Source organism: Sorghum bicolor, chromosome 1, assembly GCF_000003195.3.
Source record: "Sorghum bicolor cultivar BTx623 chromosome 1, Sorghum_bicolor_NCBIv3, whole genome shotgun sequence".
NCBI classification, from domain to species: domain Eukaryota; kingdom Viridiplantae; phylum Streptophyta; class Magnoliopsida; order Poales; family Poaceae; genus Sorghum; species Sorghum bicolor.
Genome location: NC_012870.2, coordinates 66,115,278 through 66,125,355, shown reverse-complemented (window position 1 = coordinate 66,125,355; position 10,078 = coordinate 66,115,278). Strand labels below are relative to the sequence as shown.

The following is a 10,078-nucleotide window of genomic DNA, read 5'->3' as shown; positions in this document are numbered from 1 at the left end:
TTTGGAATCCACTATACCTGTGTTTAAAAAAGATAAGCCTTCTGTGGCTACCTAAAGTTGTGATCGTATGGGACAAGTGTTCATTGTCTCCCTAGTTTTGTGAGAAATCAGAGGATATAGATAACAATAATAATCCACTATGGCTTTACAAGGTTGAGAAATCCTAGGAGGTTGTTCTTGCCACTTAGTCTAGATTGCAAGTACAACTCAAGATATGTGCTATCCGGCTATATGGCAACCGCCTTCATGGATAAGTAGAGCAACTTTAAGAGTTTATATCTTTCGGTATTGTTAAGGAAAGAGATTTTTGGTAAAAAGAAAAAAGAAAATCTTTTCTGACATCTTTAACTAGATCTCTAAATATTGTCATCATTTATTTCTAGTTTCTTGCTCGTCAAAGATAGAGAATAGAGCTAACTTTCCGAAGTGTTGAATAAGATATAGAGTAGTATGAGTGTGAAGAGATATAAAATGCTAATTTTATTGGAATGGCTCTCTAACCGAGAATTTAGAGCGTGGGCTTACAAAAACCGTTGAAGGTGCTCTTAGAGCATGTACAACGGGTCTCTTTTGTAAGAAACACCTCAGTAAATTAAAGCCTACAGACTTCGTGCTCCGAGGTCTAGTCGACGGCTTCAGCACCGGCTGCGGATCGATCCTGTGCACGTGCGTGAATTTCGTGACTCGGGTGAGATGGATTTGTGGCATCAAATCGTTTAGTGGATGGGTGGTCGCGGGTGCCACGGAGGTGGCGCCGACAGCGGAGCCATGGCCGGTGGCAGTGGAGCTGTCGGAGTCATGGCCGGTGACAGTGGAGGAGTTTCTATCGGATCCGCAGCCAGCAGCAGTGGAGGCAGGTGCGACGGAGCGGCAGGTCACGGGGAAGATTGACTGAGCTACGCAGTCGGTCAAGTTCGGCAAGGACGCAGCAACTTGTTTTGGCCTCGCTAGTTGTGTTGTGGCCGGATTCAGCATGGTGCTAAAGTTCAGATTATTCAGCAATCTGTCCTTTTTTTGGGTCCATTTGCACTCAGTCTCATTCTGCTTCCCTGTGTACAATTAGATGTTTCCCTGTGTACTCGTATAGTCTATGATTACTGAACTTAGCAATGGCTGTGTTAGCTATCTTCCTTTTGTACTTGTGTATTAGATGACTGTGAAAACAAAGGAGATTATACGAAAGACGTCACAACTATATATAACATAATTATTATACTGATGATAAAAAATATTATAATCATGTTGTTCTTATTTATCATTGATATATTTTCTATCAAATAACCACATAATGGTATACAAAAATTTATTTATAATTGATCTTAGATACATGCAAAGCATTAAACAGCTTAGAGACAGTCTCCTGTCTGTCTGTGGGTTGTACGGCATGTGCTTATACCTGTATGATAGATTCGAGAAGCTTAGAGACGAACTCCCAAGGAGACACAAACTGCTTATTTAGGTGCTTACTAGTACACTCATATTGTCTATAGCAGGATAGGTTTGAGAAACAGGCGCTTGATGACACCCTTGAGACCGTCGCTGAATGTGAATGCATCCTTGTTATCACCGTACATTAACGGCATGCTGGCAGTTATGTTGGCAACTCGTTGCACTGCTGGAAGTAGTTCCTTGCTCTCAAAGCGTGCTCTGTTTATAGTTTTCCATGCTTCTTCAATCAGGGAATTTATCTTTGCAAAGGCAACCTCAGTTGTAACGCCATGCTCACTGATGTAGCATTCCACCGAGCTGTCCACATCATTTTTGTTCTTTCCACGCTGTGGAAAACACATCCATCACTGGGCAAAAACACTTGTGATCTTTAACCTTGATTGGAGACATGTATAATTCGTCATACCTTAAACGAAGCAAGGTCATTCATGAAGCGAGTCACCTCTGCGAAAGCCTTGACAGCATCTGTGCAACTGATTGCCCACTCAAGTGCCTCCTTGGTTGCTACATCATCTCCCATGCCAACTAGTAACCCAACAGATGCAAATGGAGCACCTGAGCACACAGTAGATATCTTCACTTGGTCTTTAAATGTTGGCTTGTAACCACCATGAAACCATTCCGCTTCTTGGAGATAATTACTTGATAATATTTGAAACTGCAGATGGAAAAAAGAAAGAAAAGTATAAATCTTCCTCTTACTTCCGGTGAAACAATCTAATAGTTCTGACGAAGGAAATATTAACCTATGAGGTCACTGTATGAAACTATGAATGCAGATATATATGATAGTGTACAATTACAATATTGCATATATATAAGAGCAGATTTCATATATGCATAATAGAAATAACAAACTGGTAGAACATACATATCGGCAATGAGTTTCTTATCCTAATTAGCATTTGATGTTGAAATATATAGTTCAGCTTAAACATATGAGGATTCATACATCATACATATCCAGTATATGTATGATGTATGAATCTTTGCAAAAACTTCAACTTCAAAGATCAAGCTCACTGAAGTTATGAGGAAGATAAGTTTTCTAAAAAAAAGAGGGTGTGTGTGTGCGCTTGTACCGCTTTTCTACTAAAAGCGACTCTGTACTTCTCATGTGGTTCCAATTCGTCCTCAAACTCCTTAAAGATGTTCATCAGCTTGAGGTAGAATTTCTTCAGGTAATCTGGTAGAAGAGAGATAGCACTCTCTTCCCATCTGCAGTAAAAAAATAAATAGTTACAACTTTGAGTACAAATATTATATGAACTACTGCTTTCCTAGCTCAAATTGATAAGATTAAGTTGGAGCACTCCAACCTTTGTATTGCTTCATTGAATTTTCGACACTCCTCCAAAGTAGCACGAACATCGTAAGTATCGTCTGTCAAGATTATTAGTGCGATTATCTTAGCAAGGATCATCCTTGCCCTTGTGTGTTCTTTCTCAAAGTATGCTGTATAAGACCACAAGTAGCATTCAACCACACGATCCCGTGAGTAGGTCAATTCCCCTTCATTGTAAAGATCTTTCCACCATCTGAGATTAACTTAGGTTGTTAACTATGGCACATATAAATTAAAGAAAATGAGGTTTGTTTTATGAGAAAATTGTTTCAAGATGTTATTTTAAAATTTTAGATGAAAATATAAAGATTTTTGTGCAAAATAATCCATCCCTTTCTGGTTTAGCAGATAAAACTAAACATCATTAGAGTTTAGAAGTGCTAGATTGTAGGTATCTTAAGCTATAAGGTTGTAAGTCGTAATTTCTTTTCTGGAGGTTATCTCATAGAATTATATAATGATGCTTATTCAAGTAGTTTATGCATACTATAATCTCTTTCCAATTTATACTTAGGACAGTTATATCAAATTTATACCATGCAAACAAGTTTTTAATTTGGAAGATTAATAGATCCTTATGGATGTCCAATAGGACACGGTTTGAAACTAATAATGTGCACAAACTTTTGATGGTTTGAGCAGCCAAACCTATTTATGCTTGAAGTTTGACACTACTTAGAGGTTTCAGTATCCAAAGGTTGAAGGGAGTTTTATTAAGACCCAAAGTTGGTAAGACCTCTCGTCTCTTTTGATGACACGGATAGCCAGATACTGATTATATATACCTAGAAAGAGCCTTGAGCTCCTTCAAGTGGAGACGTTGCAAGAGGTCAAAATCCAGCTGGGCAAACTCCAGAAGGGAGGGGTTATGCGTTGGAGTTCCTTTGTACTCTGAGATATAATGTAGAGCCTCAACTCTTCTGAAGGTCCGTGGCAGTGGCAGGTGAAGGGCTCGGTTCACTAGCTGAGCCAATGGGTATTCAAGGTTATTTCTCATCGATTCAAGATGTTGTCTGGCAAATAAAATAGCCTCCTCAAGTTCTGCCTCTCCATGTGTGAAAAGGTAAGCTGCATTGTATAAACTTAGTAGTCCCCTTGCATCATTTGTTATGTCAACATCAAAGTTCCCATTTTTGTCTTTGAACCTGTTGAATTCATCTGCAAGATCGACAATCATATTATATATCTCTGTATGTATATTTTATTGTTGTGCACACAAGATTTCTATGATATGAATTTTTATGTATTTCAGAACTATAAGAAGGCACATGTTATGTATGTCTAATAAAATTGCCAAAGATTGAGAATCATTTGGAAGAAAATCAAGAAGCATGTATACAAAAGCCACATGGCTATATCAGGAGCATTCCTTTTCATTTTGTACCTGGAGATATCCAAAACCCGTGCTGCCTCAGTAGGCGGAATCGAAGGGCAACATCATGGAGACAGGTGCTGTTGAACTCCGCACCATGGGTGCTAGTCAAAACGGAGTTAATCTGGTTGTTGAAATGATGGTCTATACTAAGATGTTGGAGTGTGTCCACTAAGTTGAGTTGCTCAACTGTAGTTGTGCAAGCTTCAAATAGCCCACTTATTTTCTCTTTTAGTTGGTTCACCCTCTCTGCTGTCCATTCCTCCGACTTCTACATTCATAGATCGATAAATATCATTATTGTGGGGATCCTATAAGCAGCAAGGAAACTTATATATGTGTAAAGCATGCATGTGGTTGCATGTTGAGAAAAGAAACAATGATATGTATAGTGTATCTGTTAGCAGGCATGGAAATGGAACCCGAGGAAATGCTGCAATAATCTTTAGGTATTTACAGGCCACGCCGAATGTCATGTTCAAACAGATCCCAAAAAACATAAATTGGAAGAAACATAAATAATATTTTGCATCACTGCTGCTCTGCTAGCTGTAATATAGGCATGCCTGTGATGGCTCTGGACTGTAGTTGACGAAGAAGTCAGTCAGTCACCCCATACAGTGGGATGAAAACCAGCTGCCATCTCTGGAACATTAGCATTGCAAGATGCCATGTACACGCTCACTCTTGATCTGCTGTCTAGCTGCCGTACGCTTAGCTTGCGAATGGCAACAACACTATATATGGGAGGAGAGAGAGCTTTGTATATATGTATCTGCCTTTGGGTGTGTAGTGTGTACCTTCTGATAATATACTAAAGCCCTGTTTAGTTTCCCACCCAAAAATTTTTCATCCATCCCATCGAATCTTTGGACACATGCATGGAACATTAAATGTAGATAAAAAATAAACTAATTACACAGTTTAGTTGAGAATCGCGAGACGAATCTTTTAAGCCTAGTTACTCCATGATTAGCCTTAAGTGCTACAGTAACCCACATATGCTAATGACAGATTAATTATGCTTAATAAATTTGTCTTGCAGTTTCCTGACGAGCTATGTAATTTGTTTTTTTATTAGTTTCTAAAAACCCCTCCCGACATCCTTCCGACACATCCGATGTGACACCCAAAAAATTTTCGTTCTCAATCTAAACAGGCCCTAACTGATGAGGATATACTATCGATCGTGTGCGTTTGGTATCCCACTGTCTGGAGCAGCCGCCTGCTTGCGGCAACCTTTCCGCCCATTTCACTACGGCAGGGTGTGGACAAGGAATTTTTTTTATTTTTAGCCTAAATTTAAAACAAAATACAAATTTGATCTTATTTGGAAAGTATTTGCAAATCTAGGCCGTTTGGCCCCGCCCCCATACATGGCGGGGCAAATACACAGGACCCCGCCATGCATGACAGCGAGGTGCACCGGTGATGTGGCGTCTGGCTGGCGGGGCACGCTGACGTGTACCCCGCCATGACCGGCCCACCAAAAGCCACGGCTCCTCTGTCTCTCCCTCTGTCCTACCCCATTTGCACTTGCACCCGCACCTTGTTTAGTTTCAAAAAATTTTGGAAAATTGGTACTGCAGCACTTTCGTTTGTATTTGACAAATATTATCCAATCATGGACTAACTAGGATCAAAATATTCATCTCGTCAATTTTGACTAAACTTTACAATTAGTAAAGATTTGATATATAAAAATTTGATGTAACAAAAAATCTTGAAAAATTTTAGGTTTTTTAAAGAAACACAACAAGGCCGTAGACCAGCAGCAGTAGGCGCCCAGCTGCAGCAGCAGGCAATGCCCAGCAGCCAGGCGATGCGCAGCAGGCGATGGCACCTTATTTAGAGCATCTCCAAGGGACTTTGCAAATGAATTTTGCATTTGGTGTTGTTTGCAAAGTCTCAAACTCATTTACAAAGTCTAAAAATAGTCCAACTCCAAGAAACTTTGCATTTAGACTTGGCAAACCCAAAGTGTGAAGCCCACCTCTGAAATTTTTTTCACCGATCGCGCCCGCGCGTTTTTTTTTCCTTCGTGCCATTTTGATGTATGTTGTGCGTGCCAGTCGCCGCCCAGGCCAGGTCACCGCCAGTTGCCGCCCAGCCGAGGTCTTCGCGCCGGTCGCCGCCCAGCCCAGGGCGTGTTCGTCGTTCGTCGCCGTCGTCGTCGTTCGCGTCAGTTCGGCTCCGTCCACCTCCGTCCTCCTCCGAGGGAAGGTCCACCTCCGTCCGTCGTCTGTGGAAAATCGATACTGTAGTATTTTCGTTTGTTTGTGTTAATTATTGTCCAACTATGGACTAATTAGGCTTAAAATATTCGCCTCGTAAATTTTGACCAAACTTTACAATTAATTTTTATTTTCGTCTATATTTAATACTTAATGCATGCGTTTAAAGATTCGATATAATGAAAAATCTGAAAAATTTCATCTTTTGAAAACTAAACATGGCCTGCCATCGCCTGCTGGGGCATTGCCTGCTGCTGCAGCTGGGCGCCTACTGCTGCTGGTGCCTGCCCATCGCCTGCTGGGCATCGCCAGGAGCTGGGCATTGCCTGCTGCTGGGCATTGCCAGGAGCTGGACCCTTTAAAAAATCTAAAATTTTTCGAGATTTTTTTGTTATATCAAATTTTTATATATCAAATCTTTACTAATTGTAAAGTTTAGTCGAAATTGACGAGATGAATCTTTTGACTATAGTTAGTCCATGATTGGACAATATTTGTCAAATACAAACGAAAGTGCTACAGTACCGATTTCCTAAAATTTTTTGAAACTAAACAAGGTGCAGGTGCAAGTGCGGGTGGGGTAGGACAGAGGGAGAGAGAGAGGCGCGGTGGCTTTTGGTGAGCCTGGGCGTGCCCCGCTATGATCCACGGCGGGGTGCTCAAACCCGCCATCGGTCATAGCGGGGTACACGTCAGCGTGCCCCGCCAGCCAGACGCCACGTCACCAGTGCACCTCGCCGCCATGCATGGCGGGGTCCTGTGTATTTGCCCCGCCATGCATGGAGGCGGGGCCAAACGACCTAGATTTGCAAATACTTTCCAGGGTCAAATTTGTATTTTGTTTTAAATTTGGGCTAAAAATAAAAAAAAAATTCTGGACAAGAGATGAACGAGCTGGGCCGAACTGCCCCCCCACCCCCCAAATGCAGAAATAACGTTCCACCCCATGTGGCCCAAATGTGTCCACGGAGTATTTTAGCCCAGAAGTGCATGTGCTTTGTTTTTCCTGGATGTGGGCAAAATCACTTCTTTTATTTTATTTACGTATAAATAAAGTAATAGCAATGGACTTTGATTCTGCTAAAACATCAAGCGATCAAGCGTGCCTACAATTCAAAATTTTCCTCAAATCTTGCGGAGCTTGCATTCGTGGCAGCTCTATGAAGAGTCATGCCTAATTTGCCATGTGGTTGGGAGTCCAACTATAAACCAAAGGTGATGAGACACACCTTCTTGTAGGAGGTCATGGCCATGCAAACAGTATCATAGAACATCTCAGGACTTGAGGTAATCTTTATATACACAAAACATAAAAAAAATTGTCGAAAACGGAGGAGAACTACGCTTTATTATATTAATAAGAAAAAAAAGAAAGAAGCCTCGTGCAGCATACACCACACCACTCTAAAATACAAAAACTTACACATGCGCTTGTGAGAACATAGAGACAACCAGAGCTAGAAAAAACCCTAGGTTACAGAATCACAAAATAAAAAACTGAAACAAATATATATAATATAAATATGATGGAACATAGCCTTTCTATATTTATTATAGCTATAAATTAAAGGGAAATTATACATATATAGCCATGCCTGTAACGGTTTTGGGCTGTAGCTGATGAAGAAATCACCCCATACTGTAGGACGAAAACCAGATGCCCTCTCTGGAATATTAGCATTATCAGATGCCATTTCTATGTGTATATATCTACCACTTGATGATCTCAAGATGTAGTAGTAGTGGTGGTGCGCTTGGAAGAAAGGGCAACAATGCATGGGCTTATATAGACGCCCGGAGCCTTTTTTTTTTTTTTTTTTTGACTGACGCCCGGAGCCCTGAACTGGCTGCCTGGTGCCTGCTTCATTATTTAGAAAAGCGCAAACTTAGCCTTCTATTAAGTCTACCACTATACATCATTTATGTTGATATTGATTGCTGCGAAGTTACTTACTGCAGTCGAGTGCTACTTTTGGAAAATTAACAATGACTTATCTTTTTATTTAAAGATGGAGAAACATATAACAAAACAAGATCATGTTTGTTTATAGGTTATCCACATGTCTCTAATTGTAAATGTAAGCTTTGTTTATATATTACTCCCTTCGTTCCAAAATATAAGACATTTTGGCTTTTCAAGATACATAACTTTTGTTATAAACTTATATATACATTGTCTAGATACATAGTTAAAGTTGTATCTACAAAAGCCAAAACGTCTTATAATTTGGAACATGGGGGAGTAGTACTAGGATTTCTACTAGTCAATTTTTGCAACTTCAACTAAGAAAATAATAATCATTTGGGCTTGTTCGAATCTAATTGAATTATAGTAATCTAGATTATGAATGATATAATTTAGATTGTGGATTGTAGTAATTTAGACCGTTGGGATCTCTAGATTATAGAGGTGCAGTATTGTTAGCTTCACTACAAAAAGCCTATATGATCTCAAAATAGTAGGTTGGAGGGAGATTACATGATTATATATTAATTCTACTAGGTGATTAGATTATTAAAATCCAACACATAGTTCGGGGTGTTATATTTGAATTTGAATTAACTTCGGACTTGTTTGGCTGCACTCTTATCCACCTCAATTCATATATATTGAGTGCATTCGAGTACAACAGAAATGAAACTGACTTACGTCCTAAATCCACCCAAACACATATAGCATGAGATGGATAAGAGTGCATACAAATAAGTGCTTCAGATTATTCTAACTAATTAACTACGCTAACACTCAAGCCGACTTATAGTTATGATCAAAGGAATTAATTTTCAACAGTCATCGATATAAATGACGGCTGCTAAGTGTTTCAAATGTGGCAGAAAGGGAATCTGCCGTGCCATTGACGTTGTCATGGTCTTTGGAATAATTTATTAGGACTTTCCCAACGCTACAGCATGGCGTACCGCTCTATTGCCCAGCTCAACAGTGATGTTCCATGTCACCTTAACTGATAGCCCCACAGCCGGTCAGAGAAGCTTGCAGAAGCCATCACGTCTTCGCCTAACAAAAGAGCAAGGCACCGATGGGAGACCGCGTTGTAGAGACGCATGCTAGGGAGCCAAGGACTGCAGTTTTTTTAGAAAAAATGTGTGTATTGCCAGTACAATAAAGCAGTACTAGAGGGACTGGGGAGTAATAGCTTGCATTGTGAATCTTAGTAGCTCTAGAAATTTGTTCGTTTGGCTGATAAGTTATGGCAAAAAGTATTGTTGACTGATTTATTGTGAGAGAAAAATACTGCTGAATAGTTAACAGATTCGGCTAATAAACTCAAACGAACAAGGCCACGTGCATCGAAAAAACTCTTATCCGCCGCAACCCAACTCGCTGAGTTCATTGCGGCCACCAGCAGTGATTACATTGCCAAGTTGCTTCTAGTGCAGTGATCAATATGATGAGCTGACAAAGCAACAGTGGCGTAGACTCGATCAGACTTGCCCAAAGATATGGTTGAAAGGAAAAACAGTGGGAAGCACTGCCGACATTTATTTGTAAGCCAGATGACACGGTGTCTCACATGGAGGAACCTTACTAGTTACAATTCAATCCATTGCAAATTATAAGACGTTTTGTCTTTTCTAAATGCATTATTTTTACTCTACATCTAGACATTATCTAAGTGCATAACAAAAGCTATATATTAGCAATGCTGGGGAGAAGGT

The 10,078-nt window shown here is 40.1% G+C and overlaps 1 protein-coding gene across 1 annotated transcript; it reads right to left on the bottom strand.

Annotated features, from left to right (window-relative positions):
* LOC8082657 (alpha-humulene synthase) lies at window positions 1,419–8,139 on the bottom strand. Its single transcript, XM_021451745.1, has 7 exons — window positions 7,996–8,139; window positions 4,179–4,437; window positions 3,580–3,952; window positions 2,769–2,987; window positions 2,532–2,667; window positions 1,856–2,107; window positions 1,419–1,775 (listed from the first exon to the last, which is right to left on the bottom strand). Exons 1-7 carry the CDS (start codon window positions 8,092–8,094, stop codon window positions 1,485–1,487), a joined length of 1,629 nt encoding a protein of 542 aa, XP_021307420.1. The 5' UTR covers window positions 8,095–8,139; the 3' UTR covers window positions 1,419–1,484.